Genomic DNA, 27,466 nt, shown 5'->3' with positions numbered 1-27,466 from the left:
TTACAATTTCAAAACACTGATACATGTGCTTCAACTGTTTCAGTATTCCACGAAGCCTCGATCTGCCCACCACTAGTACTATTCTCAAGCCGTTGCGACAGTGCGTACATTGTACACTCGTTGTTGCGGTGCATTGTGGGATTGAATGATCGAGTGCACTCAATAACGTCCACTCTGGTTTCGGACACCACTACAAATGGCTGTTCCCTCAAATAGTGCCCTATTTAAGGGTATCGGGGCGATGTCGGACACAGGTTTCGAGGAGGACCTGATTTGTCACACATGTGGGGTCCTGACATCATTCGTGCGCGTTCTGATGACGCGCGTGTGTATGTGTGTTTCAACAGCTGATTGAAAGAGGTCGCAGTTTTCCAAACAGCTCTCAACACTAATCTGTTAAAAATATATATATTTCAGCGTCTGATGTGATTTATTTCTTTTTCTACGCCAAGCCATTTTCGGAATGACTTAATTTGGTGAGTGTCGGTGGTTGTTGTCACCTCTGAGTAAGGACAGGAAAGTAATATTTGTTTTTGCCAAGTCAGTGCTCTGGCATTTGAGAGTATCTGCTTTGTTTCGATTCCTGAGTTAGCCACTTAGCTGGTGATATTGTCGATGACGATAGAAAAAGAAATGTAATATTTAACCTATAAACAGTGTGTGCTACTATTTCGGTTTCGTTTTTTTTATTGTGTCGTGCTACTAGATGTTTTAATTTATTGCTACTCTTTGTACTAGCAAAGCTAGCTAGCAGAGTAGTTAGCAGGTAACTGTTAGCTTTATCTTAATGACAGCTTCAGAGAAAACCCTTATGATGTTGTTTGTCGAATGAGAGAAAGCATACGTTGCTGTTTCTTTCTAGAATATTCTGTCTAGCTGAATAACACAATAAATACACATTTGTAATAGCTGTGTAAACAATGTCTTTCTTCAAAAATGAACTAAGAAAAATGAAATATTATTAGCAGTTGGAATGTCCCATCATATAAGCGGATTTGGCGTTTTTAGGCGTGCTATAGACATTGCTATAGTAGACTACTTTAGTTTTAACATCCTTCTATCAATATTAATGTTTTTGTTTTGTTTTTTTGCTTCTAAAAAATACAACATTTACAAACATAAAGACAATTTTCTAAGATGGTTACAATACATGAAATTCTGAAACGAACTAATGTATATTATATTACAGATATTACAACCTAAAAGAGTATTACAAGCAATTTAATTTTTACTTTAGTTCTTTAAAGAATCATATCTTTCTTGAAAATAAAAAATATATACACTACCGTTCAAAAGTTTGGGGTCAGTAAGATTTTTAATGTTTTTAAAAGAAGTATCTTCTGCTCACCAAGGCTGCATTTATTTGATTAAAAATACAAACAAAAACAGTAATATTGTGAAATATTATTCCAATTTAAAACTGCTGTTTTCTATGTGAATATACAGTAAAGTGTAATTTATTCCTGTGATCAAAGCTGAATTTTCAGCATCATTACTCCAGTCTTCAGTGTCACATGATCCTTCAGAAATCATTCTAATATGATTTGATGCTCAAGAAACATTCATTATTATTATCAATGTTGAAAACAGTTGTGTACAATTTTTGTTCAAAATTCTTTGATGAATAGAAAGTTCAAAAGAACTGCTTTTTTCTGAAATCAAAAGCTTTTATAACATTAAACACTACCGTTCAAGAGTTTGGGGTCAGTAAGACTTTTAATTAAATTTTTTTGGGAAATAAATAAAATAAATCAATACTTTTATTCATCAAGGATGAGTTAAACTGATCAAAAGTTACAGTAAAGAGTAAAGACATGTATAATGTTAGAAAATATTCTATTTTCTGAGCTATCTGAGTTCTATTTTTATTATTTTAAAAGCTACTACAAAAGATTTGGTCAGTGTGAGAGTTGTCAAAATTAGAAAGGATCTTTAGAGCCAGACATGACTAATAATTTGAGAAAATCAGGAATTGCACTGAAATTAATAGCATTCTCTCATCTACAGTTACACCTCCTTTGGCTTACCTTACCTTTCCTGTGGTTCAATACAGTCCAACCATGGATAAGATTTTGGAGGCGCTGGTGAGCTCCTCCCACCCTCTGACTGTCAAACGGGCTATTGTGAAAAAAGTGATAGAAGCTGCAGAAAAGGAGGTGACAGAGGAGCAGTGCCAGGCCTTGTACCATCTCACCACCCGCTTTATTCTCCTGGGTGAGGATGCTTTTCAGCGACAGGTTGGCCTCCAAGTGCAAGAAGCATACGCACGCTACCATCGCGATGAGTTTGCCCGCTTCTTCAGCAAGGAATATGTGCTTGGTCTCCTTCAGCAGGGCTACAGCTCTTTGGACAGCAGAGACCCTGCCATCTTGGACTTCCTTCACGGTTCTCTCCGACTGCTCATAAGCTGCCCGGCTGTGTTAGAGTTGGCACCGCTGCTACAGACGGAGGTCCTACGCATCATCTGTGAACGGCCAGAACCAGCAACCTGTGCCAAACTGGCCACCATACTGACGGACTTCCCTCAGTGTGTCCCACGAGAGAAGGCAGGAGTTCTTTTCTGTCAGCAGCTTGTGCGCACCTTTGCGTACTTCCACTGTCCTGCCACTGAAGAGCGGGAGTTGCGGGAGTATGTGACCCAAGTGTCCAGGGTGAGTGCTTTGCTGCAGGGCATCTGGAAGGCTGAGCCGTCCACGCTGCTACCGTCGCTGCAGGAGGTGTTTGCCATCATCTCATCCACAGGTTAATAAGCTGTGATTCCTCTCATGATGATGAATTAGGTTAAGGGAATAGTTCGTCCAAAAATGAAAATTCTGTTAGTATTTATTTACTCACCCTCATGTCGTTCCAACCTGATATGACTTTTTTTTCTTCTTTTGGTGGAAAATAAATGAAAAAAAATATTGCTCTTTTACATGCAATTAGAATGAATGGATATGGAGCTTTAAAGAGTATGCGAAAGCACAATGAAAATAGTTATAAAGACATGCAGGTGAGTAAATGATGACAGAGAATTTTCATTTTTGGGTGAAATAATTTTAAGAGTTTTTTTTTTTTAAATAAAAATGTCCAATTAAAATAAGTACTTTTAACATAGAAATAATAAAAATGCACTTACAATAAAATATGAAATATTGTGTTTACCTGCATGTCATGTGACCATTAATCAACATCAGAGAACCATGAACATGTGAATGTCTTGGTAAATTATCAAAATATGAAATCCCAGGGGTTACTTTAAGTAAAGATGACATCAGTCAATCCAATAGGTAATCTTCTTAATCAAGAAATGTGAGTCTAAATATAGTAAGAAGAAGAGATGGCTCTGTGGCACATCAGACTACAGTACAGAATATGGACCTTTCACAACACTGGTAAATCTGAATCATTTGTGTCATACTGTGTCATAAGCATTTTTGCATAAGCATAAGAATCATTAAGCATTTTTTTGTTCTCAGCAAATTTGTTTTAAACCAGAGTAGCCTTACCTATGCATATGTTTTTTTTTTTTTTTTTTTTTAAATCATTATTATGAATCTCTATAAGCATAAAAAAAGAAAGAAAGTTGATCACTTTTCAACATCATACCGAGTAGATTCGGAATTTGCAAATACTCATTTACTATTCTTGCAGGGGTTTCTTACTGATGTTATAGTTTGTGGGCATGCATTTCTAGACAATGACCGAAGGGGGTGTTTAAAAAATAAAAATAAAAAGACAGAAGCAAAATAAGGCCAGAGAGGGTTCAAAATGGCCTTGAAAAACTATTTTTGGTGTAATTTTTTTTTTGAAACCTAAGTGGACCTTAGTGAAAAATAAATAAATACATGTATGTGACTTTTAAAAAATACTAAAGGTGGTATATACATCAAAATATGAAATCATATACAATGCTACCTCATAATCACTGTACAATGTGTTTGTTATCATTTCAGATCCTTCATTTGAACCTTCCATTGCTCTAGCAAGCCTGGTCCAGCACATTCCTCTGCAAATGATCACAGTCCTCATCAAAAGCCTCACTACTGACCAGAATGTTAAAGATGCCAGTATGACACAAGCGCTCTGCAGGTCAGACTCTGTGTGTGCTGTGTGAGCTTTTGAATAGTGCTTTTGTGTCTGTTTCAAAGACTAAGCCCTTGATCCAACTGCCATCATGTTGTTTTCTCTACTACTTTTGCTCTTAAAGTATGTGGTAATTGCATTTATGCAAGTCATTTGGAAAGAGTGGAGTGTCCATAATGCCTTAACTGATTTTAAATGAGTAGTGGTTGTTTTTTGTTGTTGTTTTTCCAGTGTTGAATCAATGTTGCCAGTTTATTTCCTGTGGTGCTGTTACAGTTATGTAAGGGTTTTATGTTGCCTGTCCTTACCCTCTTTTTTTCTCTCCAACTTTTTTTAGGATGATTGACTGGTTGTCCTGGCCTCTAGCCAATCACGTGGACACTTGGGTCATTGCTTTATTAAAGGGACTTGCTGCTGTTCAAAAGTTCACCATTCTCATAGATGTTACATTGTTCAAAATCGAACAGGTTTGTGTATTTACTCATAAAATAGCTTTTAAAATCACATTTTTAAAGAACAACACCAGGATTAGAGTACCTGCCAAAAGTAAAGATTATGAAACATCATTTTTATAAGATATTAGATTGATTAAATTCGAATTGAATTCAATTGTTTCAGGACATTTACCATTAACCATTCTTTGATACCTAAGAATCCTGCTTGGAGAGACTTTTCTTTTTGTTTATGTGTATGAATGTTTGTTTGTTTGTTTGTTTGTTTGCAGGTCTTTAATCGTCTCTGGTATCCCATTGTGAGACAGGGAGCGCTGGTGGTTCTTTCACACATGCTGCTTAGTTTCCAGCACTCTCCTGAAGCCTTTCACTTAGTAAGCCAACCATAAACTAGAACTCACCAAAACATTGCTTCACCTTTTCCACCTCAAAAATATTCTAGCTTTAAAAAACCCTATGTGGTAAAAACTGAGATTTTTTTTCCATTTATAAGGGCTCAAAACCTAATTAAAGCTTCATAGATTACTTTTATTCTTCAAGAACATATTATGTATTAATAAATCTCTTATTTTATTTGTTTTGTTTTCTGTTAATATTGTATCAAATGAGTCAGAGCATTCTAAATGTTTGTAGTGCTTTTAAAGAGCTGTTGTTTTAGTATATTTTTTATTATAATTTCAATGCGATATGAATGATATTACCCCTGTCATTTATACCAGGTGGTCCCTCATATAGTCCCGCTTGTGAAGTCTTTGAAGAGTGATGGCCTTCCCAACAGTAAAACCTTCCTGCTGCAGTTTGCAGAACTCGTCCACTGCATGATGTACCAATATTCTGGCTTTCCAGACCTCTATGACAGCATTCTTGAATCAATTAAAGTAAGATAACGATGGGTTTAATCTCTCATGAACTAACTTAAGTTTGTAAAACAAAGGACATGTTACATGTATCACTGCTGAAATGATTTAACATTTTGTGCTTGTGTGTAAAATCTAATTTTATACAGTTTGGTTCGATAAGGTTTTTTTTTATGTTTTTGAAAGTCTGTTTGAAATCTCTTATGCTCACCAAGGCTGCATTTGTTTGATGAAAAATACAATAAATACATATATTGGGAAATATTACTACACTTTAAAATAACTGTTTTCTGTTTTAATATATTTTAAAATGTAATTTATTCCTGTAATGGCAAAGCTGAATTTTCAGCATCATTACATCCTTCAGAAATCATTCTAATATGCTGATTTGATGCTCAAGAAACATTTATTTTTATTATTATTGTTTTAAAACAGTTGTGCCGTTTTTGTTGAATCCGAGATACACAGATTTTTTTTTTTAGGATTCTTTAATGAATAGAAAGTTTGAAAGAACAGCACTTATTTAAAATAGAAATCTTTTGTAACATTATTAATGTCTTTACTGTTACTTTTGATCAATTGAATGCTTCCTTTCTGAATAAATGTATTAATTTCTTAAAAAAACTTACTGAATGCAAACTTTTGAGCAGTACTTTATACTTCATCTATTCTATGTCCACCTCTGGTTCTGCTGTAGGACCTGCCAAAACCTAGTGAGGAGAAGATCAAATTTGTTCTGAACCAAAGTGCCTGGACCTCTCAGTCAAATTCATTTGCCTCAGGCCTGCTCAAGATCACCGGCAAATCAGAAACGGGGAAGACAGGACTTGTAAATCTAGGCAACACATGCTACATGAACAGCATCATCCAAATTTTATTTATGGCTACAGAGTAAGTTCAAAATCTATTACATATTATCTGATCTCTGTACCAACCTTTCTATTGTAATTAATCCAACTGTAATTAAATTCTCTCTGCAATTACCAGTACATGTAATTGCATGTTTTTAATGATTGCTTGTAAACACAAGCAACGTGTAATGCATGATAAAATAATCCTCAAGCATTTAAATATTTATAGTATTTATAGTATCTTTTAATTTTTTTTTATTATAATTTTTTTTTTTTAAATGCAAGATATTTCTCAGGTCTAATAGTCTGTCCTTTAAAGTTTCAGGCGACATGTTATGTCTCTGCATTTGAATGGCAGCAACAGCCTCATGAAAAAGCTCCAGCTTCTATTTGCCTTCTTGGCCCACACACAGGTTTGTTTTCTGTCTGTCTGTTTCAGAACGTTGCAACACTCAGCACTGCTGGGCTTTCTGTTTCTTAAATGAGAGTATTAAGAATAACTGTTAGTGATTATGTATCATTTTATATGCCCACCAGAGAGCAGCATATTCGCCAAGGAGTTTTTTGGAGGTTTCTCGGCCGCCATGGTTTACAGCCGGATCCCAGCAAGACTGCTCAGAGTATTTGCGCTTTCTTTTGGACAGGTAAACTCAGAAAATGGCAACAGAATCCTTATCCAGAACTATAAGAAATATATAGCTATTCCTGCATATGTTATATTTATAAGTTACTCTAGGCATACAGTTTTGCTGTAAATGCCAATGCTTAACAAAGGACTGAGCAGATTTTGAAACTTTGTTTCTCAAACAAAGAAAGGGCTGTTTAACACATTTATTCAATTTGTCATTAATACTGCTTTATTTTGTCATATGATTCCTAAAGAAGGACCAAAACAAGCTGAACTTTTGCAAGAGCCCCTGCAGGAATGAGTGTTCAGTACTTGTACGCATACACTTAAAGGCTGATTTATACTTCTGCGTAGGACCTACGCCGGAGCCTCTACGCTGTAGGCTACGCATTGGTTTTCATTTATACTTCCGTGTCGTAGTCCGCGTTGACGCGCAATCACACATGCAGAGGGAGCATGTGAAACTCGAAGGATGGGTTCTAGCAGACCAATCACAGCGCTTGCGTTCGCGTAGAGTTGACGGGTTGTTACATTTTTAGAGAGGTGCACGTCAGGGTACGCCGAAGGGTACGCATGCTACACACAGCCTACGATGTAGCTATGGCGTGAGTATAAATTGGGCTTTAATAGACACAAATACATGACATGCAAAAGACTTCTGGTTCCTGTTGATCAGGAATTATTGAAAAAATGGCTCTAACGAAAATCATATTAATTAAAAAACTAGATGGGATGTTCAACAAAAGGATTCATTTTCAAAGTCTTTCTATAGTGTTTAGTTATCATTGAAGCTCAACAAGTATAAAGTATAAATGAACAGGGGAACAACTAGTAAAACACACCTTAATTTGTACAAACATTAATGAGAAGAGTGTCAGAGAACAGCAGGTCATATAAGTCCATAAAGTGTGGGGGAAGTTGTCATAAGCCCTATTCAGACAGTTTTTGTTTCTCATGGAGAAAATCTGTGAATTTATTGACATTCAGAATTTCTGCCACCACCTGCATAAAAATCCACATGCGACTCCACATCTGAGTTTACAAGAAACCAGTTTACCAGAAAGTCTTTTTTGACCACTGCCAAGCACTGTACTGTGCATGCATTTTAAATATAGACACTTACTACTGAAAAAAAGTGAACAAAATAATGTAAACTTCGGAAAGTGCCAGTTAATATGGCTGCAACAAGTATGCAATAAAATGTTAATAATATAATCCTAGTCGATCAAGTAGCTTGGTCAAATGTTTACCTTATGTAAATAAGAGGTGGTGTTTAATTTCTACATTTTTAACATGACCTTCATCATTTTGAGAGATAAAATGCAAAACAGAAAACAATTTATGTTTTCTATTAGTAAATAGGATATTTAAATAAATATCATGTTGATTAAATATTAAATTAAATATTAATTTCTTTATTGTCCAAGTAATAACAGACATTTTGTTTACATGTGATTGACCACGTGAGAAGCACATTTCCAGTTGTTGGGATCACAGAACTTGCTTTCCCACCACAAATCGTCATTCAAACGTTTTATTTCTGAGAAGCCATGCTGATGCCATGAGAAACACTGCTCTCCGAATAGGACTATATATCATTGAGACATTTATGCATAGGCCTATTGTTTTGTAATATTGTGTATGTTATCATATACATAGGATTTAATCTGTTAACTACACATAAATATGAGATTAATCACGAATGTGTAACCCCCCAAAAAAACAAAAACAATTTAATAATGACAATAATGTGTTTCCTTATTTACAACAGCAGGGGGAGTTCATGTATTTCATAGTCTCCATAAAGTTTTTTTTCCATCTTCCTGTGTGATATTAAGGTTGCACGAGGAAGAGAAGACTCTCTCAGCCCCTCAGCTGACCAGCCCAAAACCTGAACCTGCAACCACTTCTGCTGAAACTCTCCACAGTGCTGTAAGTCAGCCAGTCGCTGATGTGCCATCACACCCAGATCCCGTAGTAGCCGAGGGAGATGGTCGCACTCTAGTGGAGCGTATGTTTGGTGGTAGACTCTCTACAGCCATCCGTTGCATGCAGTGCCACAGCCTGTCAGAAAAAGAGGAGCCTTTTACAGACCTCTCTCTTGCTTTCTGCCCCTCGATGTCACGTGCACATGGTCCCACTGATGAGCACAAAAGCTCCTCTGCTGTGGGACCCTGCCAAGGGTCGGTAAATGGAGGCAGTGAATCCTCAGAAGGCTCAGTAAAAGAAGGTTCAGGAACCAAGATGGAGATGCCCGTGGTGGAGCCCACGCTGTCTGTGACCGATTTAGTGGACTATTTCCTGGCTCCGGAAATCCTGGAGAACGAAAACTGCTACTTCTGTGAACGCTGCGCCTCTCTACAGAGGGCCGAGAAGGTCATGCGGGTGGTGGCGGCACCTGAGTACCTCATTCTGACTCTGCTGCGCTTCTCGTACGATGCCACCTGCCACGTGCGTCGCAAGATCCTGGACAACATGGGCATTCCGCTGCACATGTGCCTGCCTCTACACCAGCACGGTAGCCCTGCTTCATCACCTTCCTCAACTGCAGTTGCTTCCTCATCTGACTCCCCTGAGAGTGGCGAGAATCTAGCCAAAAAGCTCAAGCCTTCTCAGAAAGAGGAGGGGATGACGGAAAGCAGAACAAAAAGCAAGAAAAATGATGCGGAAATGCTGTCAGTGCCGTATGTTTTGAGTTCTGTTGTAATGCATTCTGGAATGTCCTCTGAGAGTGGTCACTACTACTCGTATGGAAGGAATGTGAGTAGCACTGATGGTTATGTTGCTCTCCCATGTCCCAAGACCGTGGAAAACTCCAGCCTATCTGAGAGCTCGACAGCCACACAGGAGAACATGGGGTGCACTGACCAGAAGTCAACGGACTGGTTCTTGTTTAATGACAGCCGAGTGACTTTTACAAACTTTCAATCGTTGCAGAACGTCACCTGTCGCTTCCCCAAGGACACAGCCTATGTCCTGATCTATAGGAAACAAGAGGTCAGTGGACAACCAAGCAATTCAGGGCCAGTCGTAAATGGCTCAAAACTGAGTGGAGAGCCACCTCTGCAGAAAGAGCTGATGGATGCCATTACCAAAGACAACAAACTCTTCCTACAGGTGAGAATATTGTACATTATCAATGTTGCTTTTGGAAAAGCATAAAACAGGTCTCATTTGATTCGCGTATATATACACTACCATAAGTTTGGGGTCAGTAATGTAAAGTCTCTTATGTTCACCAAGGCTGCATTTATCTGAACAAAAGTACAGTAAAATACTAACATTGGAAAAAAATTATTACAATTAATAAAAAAGCTGTTTTCTGTTTTAATATATTTTGCAATGCAAAACAAATTTGCAATGTTTGCAAAGCTGAATTTTCAGCAGTCATTACTGTAGTCTTCAGTGTCACATGGTATTTCAGAAATCATTCTGATATGCTGATTAGCTGCTCAAGAAATATTGATCACAGTTGAAAACGGTTGTGCTGTTTAATGTGTCTGCTTAATATAACATTTTCTTTGATGAATAGTACGTTTAAAAGAACAGCGTCTATTTGAAATAGAATTTTTGTAATAGAATAAAAGTCTGTACTGTCATTTTGATCAATCCAGTACATCCTTGCTGAATAAAAGTATTCATTTCTTTCAAAAAACTTCTTACTGACCCCAAACTTTTGAACTGTAGTGCATTTTTTTTCTAAAAACTTGGTGGCATAATGCTCAATTGTTTTGTCTGGTTCTATCAATTTATTTAAAAGGAAAAAAAAGAACATAGAATCACTTAAAATATCAGATAATTCCAATTATTTAATTTTGAATGGTTAATTAATAAATATCATTAAATACTTTTTATATTGAAGCATATTTAGGCTTTCTTGAATGTGATGAGATTACGATAGACTCTAATGTATTGGTGAAAGGAACATTTTATTACTTGACGGTTATTCCAAATGACATTTTTAGAGTCATTCATTTTAAATTGTAGAAAACATTTTCCTTAATCCTGGAAACTCTTATTTGACAGTAATTAGAGTTTAACCTGGAGCATGGATTTAACCCTTCGTTCCTTTCCCTCCAGGAACAGGAGCTGAATGCCAGAGCTCGGGCTCTCCAAGCAACCTCTGCTTCTTGTTCATTCCGACCCAATGGGTCTGATGACAACGAGCCCCCTGGCAGCTGTGGACCCTCGGGTGGGGGTGGGGGAGGGGGTTTCAATACCATCAGCAGACTCGTCTTTTAAGAGTCACTGACATACCCTCAGAGCACTGGACAGTCCCACTGACAACACCAGTCCTAATTGTCCTAATTGCCCACAGTCTGGATAAATGTGCCACCTCAGAACAGATGTGTCTTAATTTTTTCGGTTTGCATGCTTTTTCCCTTTACATCGACTTGTTCATTTGAAGTGAAATTAAGCACTTTTCAGTACTATAGGTCAGAAATGGGCATGCAATAAATTTGTACAATACGGTAATAATTTTGGTCTCCTCCTGGAATCTTAATCGTTTCATTTTCTAAAAATAAATCATTAGGCAGAGAATGGTTTTAAAAATTAAAAGCAAATATTTTTGGACCATAATATACAATGAACTACTTGCATGAATATTTTTAACTGGAAGTTTTTCAACTTCTAGTTTTAGGATTAAGGTTATAACTGTTTTGTCAATTATTTAAGTTAAGTTATTTTATTCATTCAGGGAATACTTTTTTTGATTTTACTTTTTAAATGTTTAAGGTTTTTTGAGAATTTTATGTGCCTTTCAATACTTCAGATTTTACAGATTTCTTGGACTGAGTATACAAAAAACACCTTGCTCTTGCTGTACAGTGTTATTATGTAATGATTATGTTTTTGCTCTATAGTAAAGACTCATCATTGAACATGGTCTTAATTTTGTTATCTAAAATACACACATGGTTAAAATGTATCTCTATCACATTCTCTGTCATTTACTGGTTAAAACATTTGAGAAGATTGTACGTCTCTAACGGAGTTTCAGCATGCAAGAAAGCTCAGCGTTATAACAAAAAAAAAGCTGAAATTTTGGAAAATACATTAAGAAAGACTCTTACCCAGCTGACACCAGCATAATCATTAACTAAAACCATTAAAAATGAAGATTGATATTTACTCAAAAAAAAAAGCTATTTTATTTCAGCTAGTTGCAAATGCAACATTTCTCATGTTAAGTTTATTTTTCAAGTTGAAGAACTAAAATAACTAGAACTAAGTAACACTTAATAAATCGTAATAAAACTATAGACATAAAAAAAAAGCCTAAAAAAAAAATTTACTAAAACACCGTAACAGTATGTTAATGATACTTAAATAACACTGGTTTACACGGAGCACCAAAGCAGCAATTCAATTTATCCTTGTGAATAGGATATGGGAAGTTGCTCAAGACGTATTCTAAGACTGCGTAATCAAGCTTTGTTTTCACTATCAAACATGAGACATTTGTTAGACACCTTGTGGCTATCAATCCATTAGTCCACCCCCAACCTCCCAGTGTCCTCAGTTTGAACCACTGTGCTCCTGTCCTTTGGTAAACCCACAATGCTCTATTTTTGACCACAAAATGCAGTTAAAATTAGTATGCCATATACTTGGAACATTAGTAACTGAGACACTTAAAGGTAAGGTTTAAAAGCATAAAGATCCCTTCCTTCAGAGGGCTCTCTAAAGCCACACCTCCTCCAAAACACATGAACAGCCAGAGCAGAGTCTGCATAGTGTCACGAGAGACGGCGTTAAATTACCTCATGTCTCAAAGCACATAACAATAATAATGAATGTCAACAACTTAAAGAGCTCTGACTTGTACCACCTGATTGCTGCAGATTCATTTCATTTTGATAGTTTTGCCGAACACACAATTCCGAGGACATGCACGTCCGAGAACTTCACAGGTTGTGCTCTCTTAATAACGGGAAATACGATATGGCGTGAACGCAGCATAAGCTCATTCTTTTGGTTCAGGAGGAACTGTAGCTGCTGTTTGTTTGTCTGCAACTCTGCATAGCCTCATGGAACGTGCTGATGACGTGCGATTGCGTGAGAAGGGTGCGCGGAGAAATGGAAATACATACGTTGACAGGCAGGTAGGACATCCTATCATTCGGACCGAATGCAGTGATTGGACGAGCATTTTTTGGTCCTGATACTTCCTCGGATGATGTACGTACTTTTTTAAATATATTTAGATGACTTCTATTATTGGTTGCTATCATCAGGATGCATGTGAAGAGAGTTTCAACCAGTATAACAAAAAGTGTTAAGGCTGTGATGATACTCTTTCTGTAGATGCACATTTCTTAAATGGAGAACTATACATGTAGAAAAGTCGGCCTTGTGGTTTTCAGATGAGGACCCCTTTAGCTCTTCAGTCTCCCCCAGAGCCATAATAGCTTTATAACATGTGCGCTGCAGTGTTGCTCCACTCACGCAGTCTCTAAGACCATTGGTAAAATCAATGACTCTCAATTATTCAACAACTGACATACACATTTCATCGCTACAGTTCAGGACACTCCCACTTACAATTTATTATGTGACATGTTATGTGAAATTTGTAGGGATGGTACATATAATTGGTTACATACACATTGTTAAAATAATATTAGCTTATAATGTAGTAATAATATTGTAATAACAATATGAATGACCACTTGCATCATCTGTGTGTTTTTACATTAAAAAAAGGAAGAAAACAACCAAGGTGTTGATTATAAATTATAACATATACCCAGAAACCTAATAAAGTGATTCACCACTTTGATTTTTGGCTTCATCCTTGTGGCTTCAAAAATTGTGTGTGCTATTTGATGAGTAATTTTAATGACAGACTTTGAAGTTGTTGTAATTGGATCTGGTGAGACAATTTCTGATGAAAAAAAGTGTAAACGGGGCATGGCCTTTTCAATTTAAGGCAGTTTTTTCTGCACTATAACTCAACTAGAGTCTCATAAATTATCCATTTGTAAGAGCTCAAAACTCTAAAACTTTCACTGTAAACAGAATTGAATAAATCAAATGCTATCTGCCCTCTTTCTGTCATCTCTATTTATTTTTCATTTATTTGTAATGTTTTAAATAGCTACATTAAAATTTGTAGTTGTTAGGCTACTTTTAAGAATAAACAAAATCCTTCACTAATTGTATAATTGTGTATTTTGTGTATCGTGTTTATCACTGTAAAGCTGATTTGAAACAATCGTATAAAGCACTATAAATAAATTATAATGCCTGTACTGGAATGTGAATTTTCTCTTTAATCCACAACTTGAAATCATATGATGAAAGATTTTAGGATAAACTGACTGAGCTGTAGCTGAGTAGGCACAAAGCTTCAGAGATAACTGAGTAAGGCGTTTGGCGTTTCAATAACATTCCAAAGATACCAATCCCACAAGAATGTTCTTTACTGAAACTGTTCACTTTTCCTCATATCCCAAGTAATTGATCAGTGATATAAACTTGAGTAGGCCTCCCTTGTACGCTTTTATATATCAATTGGCTATAAAAGTAAGCGGTATAAACGCAGGATAAACCTAACATAATACAAGTAACGTTACGTGTGGCGTTCAAGACGTTTGCATTGCGCACCACTTTTATTGGAAGCGCGATTCGGTTCTTTCGAACAGTTCATTTAAAGAGTCGGTTTGAAAAACAAATTCAGTGATTCTTTTACGTCCTGGCGTAATTACGTCATCACGTGTTGAATATTACATGCTGTAACGTCTAATATTGACAGGCGATGCTGGTTATTACGTTTTTTGTTTTTACGATTGGGCTTTATTCATATCGGTGCTTGGTCAGTTTGTTGCAGCCTGAACTCGTAAAATATAACGTAATTTAGCATTTACATAAAATAATAAAATAAAATAAAGTAGGCCTACACACACTGTGTATGTGGTTCGATTCAATGAGCCAGCTACTCTTTTTCTACCATACTGAAATTATAAGAAAATAGTTGATACTTGAATGTAGCCAGAGTTGCTAACTCAATAAACGCTCGGACCGATTCAGTCCGATATGGTTAAAAAATTACGGAGCGGGTTTGTGAACTGGTTCAACATAATCGTTATAAAGATTAGAATCAGAAGAACAACTTTATTATCACAGTCTTAATCGGATCTCAAGTTTTATTTGGGACATGCGTTAGAGATTTGTTTACACCGATTCTTGTAATACGAGCCCCCGTCTTAGTGTTTTCCCACTGACGGGTATAACACTCAAGACTACATTTCCCATGATGTAATGTTCTTTATTCTCTGTCTTGACCGACTTCTCCCTGCCTCCATAGGCCAGAGGAGGCTGAGTTTAGGGAAAGTATCGACGTTTATGCTTGTCAATCAGCAAGGAGCTGTGGGGAGTGAAACTGGAGGGAAGGTCGACGATCGGGGAAGATTTCTACTTCAAAAAGCACTTCAGTGCGAATGCGACCATAATGTTTTGGAAAAACAAGGAAAAACTGTATATATTTTCAAGGAAACTGTTTTGTTTTACTTGGAAATAAGATAATCAAGCAAAGCTTTCACTACGCCGAACTTGGCGAGTATCACTCGCTGCCTCGTTGCATTTCAGCTCGGAAAAAAGAAAAGAAAACAGCGGATTATTTATACCGAGAAAGTGTGTAAACTAATAGGGAACTCAGCTACAGACGGATATTGCTGTTTAAACACACTGTGCTTGGTATATTACTCTCGCCAGAGGAGAGGACTTCATCCAGAAGAGTTTGTAAGAGCCGACCGTGTCGCTGTCGGGAAGCTCTTCTCGTGTGGACGTGCTGGAAACCAGGAGTGACGGTATTCATGTTGGTTTAATACATTACACGTACTAAAAACACTTCGACGAATCTTCAACTTCATATTTTGGGACTTTGCTTTGATATGTTGCAGGTTGAAACACGAAACTCAAAGCGCGTATTTTCCTGGAAGATTATAAGAAAATGAGCGGAGGAGATGTGGTGTGCTCGGGGTGGCTCAGAAAGTCTCCACCTGAAAAAAAGTTACGGCGTTATGTAAGTAATGTTTTAATCTTATTCAAATGCACTGACAGTGTTGTAACCGCAGGACTGTTGAGGCAAGATTCATGCAAATTTTGAGTACGCTTTCCAACAACCGCAGGTCAATCAGTGCTCGCGGTGTGTCGGTTAATGCTTTTTCTTTCTAAAATGCCGAGGATCCGAGAAGTTTAAAACTTGTTTAGTTTCTCAAAAGTAACTTGTGTGTGAACGTTGTTTGTGCTCACAGTTGTTTGTTTTCTCAAACGCATGTGCAAAATCCTTATTTATGGCGTCTTGATCGGTGCTGTAGGACACACCTACCGGTGTGTTAGGAGAGAACTTTAGTTTTGTTTACTTATTTTCTAAATAAAGGATTTGCACACAAATAAAGAGCACTTTTGAGAAATTTCTCTATTTGATGTACTCTATGATACTCTCACATGCTAGCTTTGCAGAAAAGGAAAATGTTTTATACATAGAGAGGGTCGCCCCCTCATGGGTGGCGCCATGTTGATATCACGTGACAAAATTGACCTAGGTAAGAATAACAATACAAACCATATGTATACTTTATATATATCTCTTTTATCTAATTCTTGTGGTTTGACCATACAAGTACATGTAATTCCTAGTGCGAACAGAACCCATGATGGTCACAGGAGTTGCACTTCCCAAAAGGCTTCTGTCCAAGGCAGCCATTGCTGACTGGGAATATATATATATATATATATATATAAAAAAACTTCATGCATCCATGCCAGTAGTTAGTAGTCATAAGTGCAAAGCCTCTGCTACAGTTGGGAATGAATGAGAACCAGATAAGCATAAACCTAAGTGATGCTCATTGTTTTAATGGAATGTGGCTTGACCTGCATACACCACTATTATATGTCCATATCTAAACACGTTTATGTTGTATGTACTCATGCAAAAGTTGTTTGCAACATTCTTTTATGCAGCAGACTCTGTAAATAATGTGTGTGCCTAAATTGTTTGCAGTAGGCACGGATCTTTTAAAATCAAATGACAACTATTAAGTGCGGTTTAAGCCAAAAGCTATTGTTGACATGCATCAAGGTTGTACAAAACAGTGCTGGTTCAGATAGATTACACTAATATTCATAATTTAGATTAATTTTAATTATAAAGATTCATTTTTAATTTTAATTGTTAATTTAACTGTTTGCACCAATGATCATCACACGGAATACTGTCTCCTTGATCTTGTGTATTTCAAATGTTTTTCCTTAGTTTTATATTAAATACATTGTCATATTCCATTTTCAAGGATGTTTTTGGAATATTGATTTTTCACTAAATCATTTGAAAAAACGACTTTGTTTGCTGCTATTTCAGTTGCCAAGACAACTGAACTTAACTCTTCATTCTGTCTGCTCTGGATGAGTCAATGCATTTAGTCATTCACACATTGTATGTGTACCATGGGGTCTTCCCTTCCTCTTAGTGGTAATATACACCAATAATCTGTAATGAAATCACTCACTTACAGCTCTGCCTGCTATCGAGCTCCAACCAAACATGTTAGAAATCACCTCCAGGCTCATGTGATGCTTTTTTTTATTGGATTCCTTTAATCTAGTGGAGCTCTGCAAGGAACATTGCTTTTGAATTCATGTTTTACCTCATTGTACAATCAGCAACAGTTTAGACTCAAACAGCCAAGTCATTTGCAAAAGTGGGATATTTGGCATATTTTGCCATTGTTTAAAAGGAACTATTGAATAGCAACTAATGCATATTAACAACTTGTTGTTATTGCATATAAGCAATAACAACTAGGCTAATCCTTGTAGCTAATGCATGAAAAAGCGAAGGCTTGAGAGACAGGGTGTGATTTCACATGCTTTGAGCTTTCAGAGTAAACGGTAGTCTGTTGAATGTGATGAACAATGTTTCATGGCTCCAAATCTAATTAAAATGATTTCTGAGCTCATCCACACAATGCTATAATAAGATTAGATCCAAGCAAGAACAAGTGCTTTGTTGTACCACAGCATGTTCTCAGAAGTCATTTTTAGATTTCCTTTTGCTTGAGAGGCATTTAAGCAAAGTGATGGTGGACAAAAGCCTTTGCCATAGTTTGCATCATGCAACTTAGTTGTTTGGCTGGTTTTTAAGAGTAAGATAACAGAAACTTCATTCTTTCCTGTAGCAGTAGTTTTGAAGTGCTGTCCTCAATATTAGTCTTCATTCTTATCCTGTTTTCTGGTGCATGAAGGTGGAGTGGTCTCAGTGTATCACACGTGGTGCTTTGAACGTGGCTGATTAGGACCAGACTGTTTTTATTGGCGCCGAGTGGCTAATAACTAAAATGCTTCTCTTCAAGAGGAGCCCTATGCCAGGTGTAGGTCTATTGGAGACTGTATATGTGTGTTTGACCAGTTATACTTTTATCAACATAAGCTCTATTGATGCATATTGAAAATGTTTTGTGCTTTCGATTGCGTTGGACGCTGCTGGGAATCTTCAGATGACCCTGTAATTTTTATCTGCTTCAGACGTCCTGCGATTGTTTACATTTTTTATTTTTTATGTCACTTGTAGACATCCTCCAAAAATGTACACTACCATTCAAAAGTTTGGGGTCTGAAAGATAAAAAAAAAAATATATATATATATATATATTTTTTTTTTTTTAAAGAAATTAATACTTTTGTTCAGCAAGCATGCATTAAATTGATCAAAATTGACATAAGATTTCAATTTCAAATAAATGCTGTTCTTTTGAACCTTCTATTCATGAAAGAATCCTGAAAAAGTTTTCACAAAAAATTTGAAGTAGTACTACTTTTTCCCCCCCAGATTTGATGATATTACAAAATGTTTCTTGAGCACCAAATCAACATATTACAATGATTTCTGAAGGATCATGTGACACTGAAGACTGGAGTAATGATGCTGAAAAGTCAGCTTTGCCACAACAGGAATAAATTACATTTACATTTTTGATTAAATAAATTCAGCCTTGGTGCACATACATATGATGCTAAAAAAAAAAAAAAAAACCTTGCCTACCCAAACTTTGATTGGTAGTGAGCGTCTTTCAAAATCCATTGTTTATTAACTCTCATTCTGTGCGGTCTTATGTCTAAATTAAATTGAGTCTTTGAAGATTCTTTTTAGGTAACTCATATCCTACTCATGATTGAAACACTGCTGAAACAGCAGAAATCATGCATCCTGCAGCCTCAAAACAGAATACACTCAGTTATTTCATAAATAAAAAGATGGCTATTATTTGCATTTTAACCAGCTGGAAATTTGAATGCTTTGAACATGTTATGGAATCATAACAATAGAGATTGCACAATAGCACTTTGTTTCATTGTCTGAATGACCCGAGGTTGTGTCTAGCTTCTGACAGTAAGTTTTAGCATTTTCTATTCTAAATCATATCTTTGTTAGGACTAAAAGAAAACAATAGCCTAGATCAGCTGATTTATCTGAGAAGTTCACTGCACGTGCTCTGGATCCTCTAGCGCTGCAAAGCTTTTAGTGGCATAGGGTCAAAAGTCTGATGTGTTTTTGACGGTTTGGCTGCAGTTCAAGAGCAGAGCAGATCATTTGACTCGACTGTTTGCAGGGAATGCTTTTGATGGCTCAAAGTGCACAGTGCTTTACTTGAGGGTCTTCTCAGACAGGTAACTATAACAGTAGTATATTAAAAGTTCCTACACAAGTATAAATTTTTTTTTTTTTTTTTAAGCCTGTCCATGTGAGACATCTGACTTGTAGCATCAGAATTTCATAAGCTATTAATCCCCACATTAGCCACACAGTATTGCTCAAACTGGACTCTTACGTCAGTTGAAATTGTCCATGTGGGCACATTTTTTAGAGTCTTAGCACTTTCCATTTGGCCTCATCCTCTCTTCTTTGTAAACTTCTTCTTTCGCACCCTTCTCGTAATGCTTGGAGAGACTAATTGTGAAACCGCAAAATGAAGTTGGGAACACATGTACGGTATGGTATGGTGGAGTAATGTTGGAACTCACATTGAAGTCTGAAGTATTAATAATACTCACTTCTGCTATTGAGACCATGTCATCTCATCATTCATGTGATTTTTCACTTAGAGCTCATCTTGAATGTAGCCTACTTGCTTATAGGGCTGTGCGATTAATCCAAATTGAGTCGATTATGTAAATGTGATTAATCGACATAGAACAATTATCGTGCCCGAAATGGTCAAATGCACGGTAAAGCATGTCAAAATGCTGGGCTTGGCGAGTGTTCACATAAACCCAGTCGGTTATGTCTTAAGTGAATGTAAAGAGAATGTGAATCAGTATACTGGATCCATGCATTAGGTATTAAAGTGACTTATATTGTTTGTAATTTGCATTTTTTGTATTGTATTTCTGAGTACTGACTGTTTACTACTAATTCTAAAAAAAATGTAGGACTTATTTCTTAGTTAGCCTAGTATTCTGCTGTGGTATAGAAATTGGAATAGAGAATTGTGATTTGTATCGAAAATTTAGATATCATAGCAAACTTATTTCCAGCAAATATATAGGCTACTTGATATATATTGCTATCGATATATAAATGGCTCATTTAAGGTTTTGGCCATATGACCCAATCATAATCATAAATTATTTGTGTTTTTAAGTATTAACATGATATATGTAAAAATACAGGAAATGAATGAGCATGAATGAAATGAATGAGCATGATATATCCAATTAAATAATCCAGTATTGACTGAATCAATAAAAAAAAAAAATGAAATAAAAAAAATACATTAATAATAAAAAATACTTGCAAGTAGCTTGTAGCTTGTATATATATCCTGCCCAAACGTCCTGTTTCAATAGGAAATGGCCACAAATGACAGACAACTACGCAGAAAACTACTATGACTGTGGTATTGATTGAAATGTGTCCCAATGACAACAATATGCACGTCTGTGTTTACTGTTGCTTTTTTCAGTCCTGCTTTGCGGTAGCTTATTTCTGAGATTGTGAAATTATTTTGTTTATGGTTGGTAGTACACAGCAGCTTTCCACAGTGCAATAAGCGTCAAGGAAGATTGAGAGGTTGGAGCAAAACAGGGAAAGAGAGCCAGAGGGGAAAATGCAGAAATCTAGTGATTTGTGGAGCTCAACCTATCTAATCAAGAACACACTCCACCCTTTTGCTTTAATGCAACTCAGCAAGCCACTAGGTGCTCCAAGCATTTACAAAGCAAGCCATTACCCATGCCATGCAATGGCTGTTCTCGCTCACGGCTTTTAAGCATGCAGTTGCATTTTAAAAGCTTGCTGCACTGAATTCAGTGGAGTACACAGAGGAACAAAAGAATTATTTCTTTTAGTCATGATTCATTAAATCTGCTTAGTTGGGGGAAACATAATCGTGCCACTTTTTGCAGAAACAAACAGTGTTTGTGGCTGGGGTTATCGGCTTAGCTAGGTGCTGGTGCAGACATTTTTTGCTCATTTGTCACACACTCTCTCTCTCTCTCTCTCTCTCTCTCTCTCTCTCTCTCTCTCTCTCTCTCTCTCTCTCTCTCTCTCTCTCTCTCTCTCTCTCTCTCTCTCTCTCTCTCTCTCTCTCTCTCTCTCTCTCTCTCTCTCTCTCTCTCTCTCTCTCTCTCTCTCTCTCTCTCTCTCTCTCTCTCTCTCCCTCTCCCCCTCTTTTTGCCAGTCTCCCTCCCACCCCGACTGGTCATTTGTGTCCAGAGTAGTTCTGTCAGGGCTGAGAGGGGCCCTGATAATGGATTGCCTCTGCTATCAATTATTAACTGTAACAAATAAGAAAAAACCTTTTGCAATATTAATGTGCTCCACTCCTACCCAATATAGCTTTTCAATAGTGATGGACCGAAATGAAAATTCTTGGCTGAAACTGAAAATTCTGGACACACTGGGCTGAAAACCAAAACTGAAAATCCTCTTTTGGAATTAGCCTTTGTTTTAAATGCCTTGCAGTGCAGAGATGATTATGATTATGAACACTATTATGATGTGCGGAAGAAGCAGGATATAATATAAAAAATATTGCCAAAAGAATGGTATTTAGAAACAGAAGCTTCTCTGCCTTGTCACATGAGAGATGATTCCTCTTCTGGTGAATTGCATGAGATGTTACGCTATATCGCTTTACAGCAAGCAAACATTATTTATTATTGTTAACAACCAAGAGTGTGATGGGTGTATGTTAAGTTTAGAGAATGATTTTCTCGGAAAAACTTTTTTCAAGAAATGATTTAATTATAGAAGAAATGCCCAAAGGCCCGTGATGACCTTTGATTTGACCTACCATTCCATATCACTAGGGGGGGAAGAAACATGCCACAAGTCTTTGACATCAATATCTATTTGTTTATTCAGGTACTATTTTATGCATGTTTTTGTTAAATCAACCATCGTCATTTAGCTACTTCATATCCAATTTAAATTGAATCTTTTTCTCTCTCAACTATTCTGTTATTGGCTATTAAAATAACAGTTTCTGTTGACATTTTAGGCTGAAAAGGGCATTTCTGTGGCTTAGTCTTTTTGGCTGAGGCATTTTGTGGTTGAAATCCCTAGTGTCCAAATCCGTAGTTGGACCATCTCGGTCCAAGCTAACTTAGGTGCTTTTTCTAAACTCCTGGTGATGAGCAATTTAAAAAAAAGAAGAATAAGGGCTTAAGTAAACATTGATTTAGTGGAGTGCATTTCAGTTATTTCAAGGTCTTGACAAGTAAGCGCATCTTTTAGTAATAATGGCTGTGATTATTGTCTGAATATTTTTAGGGAGGATATAATTGAATTTATTTTTCAAATGGTCAGAGAATGAATAGGTTTGTCTGCACATTTTGAAACCGCTGTGGAGTGTCTAATAATATGTTAAAATGATTATTTAAAATGGTTACCGCTCACTCAACCTCTAACTAACGCACAAAAATACTCCAGGTCTGGTTACTATCGAATGTCCTATTTGTGTGGAAAACACACAATGCAAATTTGTCTTTTTGGTATATTGCTTTATATAGCATTATTAAAGGGATATTTCACCCAAAAATTTAAATTATGTCATAATTTATCACCCTCATGTTGTTCCAAACCTGTATGTGTTTCTTTCTTCTGTTGAAATACAAAAGAAGATATTTTGAAGAATGTTATTAACCAAACAGTTGATGGGGCCCCATTGACTTCCATAGTATTATTTATCTCTCTCTCCATACAATGGGAGTCAGTAGGGCCTTGGTCCTGTTTGGTTGCTTCTTCCAAATATCTTCTTTTGTGTTCAGCAGAAGAAAGTAATTCTTACAGGTTTGGAACAACTTGAGGGTGAGTAAATGAGTTTTGGGTGAACTATCCCTTTAACTGTTACCGTAACTGTTTATCGCTGCCATATATCTAAGACTCAACTCTAGTTTTAACCTATTCAAGAACATAACAGAAATAATGTTTAGAGACCTCATGGGAAACAGCTTATATGATGCTGACATTTTGGAATACGTACGACCGTGTACCCGCATTTAACGTGATCTGTGCAGTTTTTTGCAGGCGATCTCTGGCGCCTTAGGTGTATGCAGGTTCTCACGAAAACATTACATTAGCATTGGATAAGCATTTGTTGCTCGGTTGATTTGATTTTATTGGCAGCATGGTGTGTGTTTTAGGATTCCAGTGGTGAGGGAAGAGGCCTCAGCTGTCGTAACTCATTCACACAGTCTGCTCTCTAGAGGGCCTCCAAAGGCAGCCTCTGTCTGGGAGCAGGGAAGGGGACGTGCCTCTTTAAAACACACACACACACACACACACACACACACGCACGCGCACACACACATAACCAAACATAGTCTCTCCCTTTACTCTACGACCTTTCTATTTTTGCTGGGAAGCTCAAGAGTTTATTATTCACCAGGGCTCCATCAGTTTGATCCAGAGCACAGAACTTTATATACAGACTATTTACATCCCTTCCTGGTGGGAAAGTATTTCGGAAACAAAGTTGCATTTGACTTTTCCTGTTGTTGTTACTGTACTAAACCACTTTCATGGTAAGGCTGCATGATTTTAATATTGTATGGACTTTAATATTGGAATCAGTGGTAATAATTTCAGTGAATAGAATGCTATTTGTGGCAACTGCAGTCTACAATCTTTATGTGTAACCGTAGGTTACACATCCAGGATAAAGCCAGTCACACTACACTTTGAGCACACAACATCAAAGTGATGTCACACACCGCAGTATGTTATTATAAACGTAAATTCAACATATAAAAAACAACAATAAATCCAAAAAGTAAAAATATACAATTTACTCTGCTTCACCGCAAAAATATGCATTCTTTTAATTCAGGCAAAGTGTAGTGTGATCACCCCTTAACCTAGGAATTTTACTGTTTGTTGCTATTTCATGAATAATAAATGAAGATGTTGCCTAAATGACAAACTCCACATTCAACCTCTCAGCACTTAGCAGTATAGAAAACAAAACAATATATTTATATAATATACATATACATTAAAATATCTATGTATAATTATATATGCAACAGTTAGTTCCAGTCCTCTAATCTGATTGGACGAGAGGCCCTCAAAGACTACTGATATCCTACCAGTATCAGCACTGGGACTTTTCAATGTTTTTATAACTCCATGTTCTCGACTAGACAGTGCACACATAAAGAAAACCCACATCATTTTTAAAATGCTACCGTTGTTATGTCACAATATGTAGTTGTAAGAGTTTTTTTCTAGGTGAGAATTTAGTTGTTATATTATTAATTTATATTATATTTTATAATTTTTTGTGGTGGGAAAATAGAACATCTTCGCAGCGCAATCATAAATTTTAACTACAAGCCTGCCTTTTTGTCTAATGATGTGCATGTGCAGTGTTTAATAGATATAGTCTGATTGCTTAACATCTTAAATACATTATTTAATTTTTCATCTTGGCACCTATGTGTCTTGGTCACTTTTTTTAATGAAGGGCTTTTATTTCACTATTTTCTAGAGGCCCGCTACAGTCATGTGCTCCTTATCTATAGTGCTTGTTTGTAGTGTTCAGTCATTGAGCATGACGAGCTTAGCTAATTATAACCTACTGAAGTGCTCAGTGGCCCTTTGCTTATCGATGCCTTCGAAATCTGATTCACAACACGTTTGATAAGCTTTTATTCTTGCATGTGTCATTGTCTGCATATCTAGACTAGCGTTGTTTTGTCAGCTGATCCCGAATTAGCCTTTAGCCTGAGCGCTGAACTGCAGAAGTATGTACAGCAATGAGAGGCTTACAGGAAAAGGCAGTTTGTAAACAGATGTGAGCTTTTATTTACTGGGGATATTTGTTCAATCTTGTTCTTTCACATGCAGAGATTAGATAAGATGAAAATGGAAGTCTCGCACTTTCATTTTCTCCCTTTTTTTTTTGTCCTCTGGTTTCCATATAACATAGTTTGTGTTGAGGTTTTCCAAACTCCTCTTGTACTTTCACAATGCCCTGCATGAGGCTTTGAAGTTATTTGATTAAATTGAATGCAGTTGGCCCTGATTACAAGCCGTATCGATTGGATTCGGTCTCTCTGAAGTAGGTGCTATGAATTTGTCAGCACCATTCAATTTAGACTGTATACTTGCATATTTTACTTCAGTGCATTATTTACTGTATGAATATACTGTATGCACAAAACCATTTTTTCAAATTTTTTTTATTTGATATTTAATATTTTTTCAGAATCAAAAACAGACAGAGATCATTAGGTCTAATGCTGTGATTAAGATGTTTAACCTGATACAATGTTTTAAAACATAGCAAAGATGCCCTTCTGACGTGAATAACATTCAGAAAATAGCTGAAAATTTGTTTTAGAAGCGCTGATTTGATGGCTGTAGGATGCTTTAAAAGCAGTGATTCTTAAAGCATGTTTGCAAAGTTGCCTTGATCTTTTAACATATAAAGTTTAAAGGTGCATTAAGCAACTTTTCATGTTAAAAATACCCGTTTTCTAACCCATACATGCTTAAACAATTGCCTGATGGGCTGAATGAGCCCTTCTCTGATCACTGAGATTGTCTCTATAATCCTGTAAAGTAAAATAAATAAGAGGGATTCGGGCCGGAATTTTAGACTGGGCGTGCCGTGACGTCATGCGCGTTCACGGCACGCTCACCTGGCTGTCTGGCAGGTTTGTGTATTCGCCGCCATTCTCCGTAGAAGATGGATTCTAAGAGACCGGCTTGTAGTTCATTTCAAACACCAACGCAAACTCCACGTAAGATTAAAAAAAAGAAAACTTTTGTCCGTGAGCGTGCACACTTCTGGCTGCAGTTTCGCTTGCGATAGTTCTGCAAAAACTCAGAGACTTGCGCAATGCACCTTTAAATTATAAATTCAACATGTCGAATCGGCCGGAAAAAAAAGCCGACGAGGACCAATTTCAGCCGACGGTGTGGAACACACTGAGAAAACGTAGTCAGCCAACGCACAAAAACTGCTCAGTGGCCGACCGTCGGCCTGGTGTGTTCAAGGCTGAAGAGGTCTTTGTACCATTAAAACATCCTGCAAGTATCAGAGCTTATAACATCTTCCTCATTATAAGCAACGCATTTAATCAAGCTCCAAAAACAGCTCTTTGGATATTGGGGTACTTGTGATGTCACATGGGCAAATGCATTTGCATATGCCTGCTGTTAGAGAGCAAGACATTGATGAATATTTTTACATCATTGCACCATAGGCCCCACCTACTGCCGTTCAGTCGCTTAACGGCTGACACTTGCCTACACCGGATGAGTCACGTCAAAAATGAACCCATTGCAATCACTGACTGTGTCTACACTGGATACCGAATTCAGATGTCTGCTCACTTTACTCCACGCGCTTGAGTCTGCCGACAAAAGGACAAATAGATGAGTAAAGCGTAAAGGAACGTTTGCTTTGATGGGCCCAGTTTAAACCGCTCGTTTGCGTCTACAGATTGCAGAAGGATACCAGCGTCAGGAACAAGTGGATGGTTTTGTAATGGCGTCATGGATCGCTTCGGGAGGATTGTAGGTTTGTTCAGAGAATTTGACTGCGAACTCTCCATTGCACTGTGCCTGCAAAGAAACTTTTGTTGACAGATGAAGGTGCAGTAACTAATGATATTACATGTTTATTTCTTGAAAATGCACATATGAAAGTAAAGCACTGAGCTTGAGTTGAGATTGATATAAAAGTAAAAAAATAAATAAAATAAAAATATTTTCATAGAGAAAAAAACAAAAACAATATTTTCGGCCATCACAAAATACATTTAAATTGGATCATATTTAGAGCTTTGAAGTGCTGGGAAAAGTGTGAAGCACTTGAACGTCCTTGAAAGGTGCTTGAATTTCACTCTCAAAAGGTTGTACGAACCCTGAAATGAATAATGTAGAAAATATTCAAACATTTTGCCACAATATAATAGTTTCAGTTAGCTTTGCTACATTAAATCCATGGTGAATGTTGGTGATTTGTGGACTGAAAAGCCTTCTATAACTTTCGTTTATGGTTTTTCACGTTAGCGCTGTTTGATCTGAGATCTATCATGGTTTACAACAGAGAATTCTGTGCTGAATTTGAATGCTTTGCACTAGATCTCGCA

General features: G+C 36.9%; 2 protein-coding genes across 6 annotated transcripts in view; both read left to right on the top strand.

The window, feature by feature from the left end:
- Positions 1-236: 236 nt before the first annotated feature.
- On the top strand, positions 237-11,736 carry usp38 (ubiquitin specific peptidase 38). Its single transcript, XM_082165555.1, has 11 exons — positions 237-476; positions 2,008-2,742; positions 3,936-4,071; positions 4,403-4,532; positions 4,790-4,891; positions 5,237-5,395; positions 6,072-6,265; positions 6,545-6,638; positions 6,763-6,869; positions 8,692-9,970; positions 10,934-11,736. Exons 2-11 carry the CDS (start codon positions 2,061-2,063, stop codon positions 11,093-11,095), a joined length of 3,045 nt encoding a protein of 1,014 aa, XP_082021681.1. The 5' UTR covers positions 237-476; positions 2,008-2,060; the 3' UTR covers positions 11,096-11,736.
- Positions 11,737-14,993: 3,257 nt separating this feature from the next.
- gab1 (GRB2-associated binding protein 1) overlaps positions 14,994-27,466 on the top strand; it is a 77,289-nt gene continuing 64,816 nt past the window's right edge. The window contains exons 1-2 of one of the 5 annotated variants that reach the window (XM_082163233.1): positions 14,994-15,666; positions 15,760-15,881. In XM_082163233.1, the coding sequence (XP_082019359.1) occupies positions 15,810-15,881 (72 nt within the window). In that variant the 5' untranslated portion in view covers positions 14,994-15,666; positions 15,760-15,809. Of the gene's footprint in view, positions 15,667-15,759; positions 15,882-23,145; positions 23,888-27,466 lie in introns of those variants that run through there. The other 4 variants (XM_082163229.1, XM_082163232.1, XM_082163227.1 and 1 more) reach the window with 4 other exon arrangements.

This window comes from Leuciscus leuciscus, assembly GCF_965113295.1.
Source record: "Leuciscus leuciscus genome assembly, chromosome: 3".
NCBI lineage: Eukaryota > Metazoa > Chordata > Actinopteri > Cypriniformes > Leuciscidae > Leuciscus > Leuciscus leuciscus.
This window is presented reverse-complemented; position numbering and strand designations above follow the sequence as displayed.

Coding starts and splice junctions, on each gene's coding strand:
- usp38 (XM_082165555.1), top strand. CDS start 2,061: ATGGATAAGATTTTGGAGGCGCTGGTGAGCTCCTCCCACCCTCTGACT. Junction 4,533..4,789: donor CATTGTTCAAAATCGAACAG/GTTTGTGTATTT, acceptor GTTTGTTTGCAG/GTCTTTAATCGTCTCTGGTA. Junction 5,396..6,071: donor GCATTCTTGAATCAATTAAA/GTAAGATAACGA, acceptor GTTCTGCTGTAG/GACCTGCCAAAACCTAGTGA.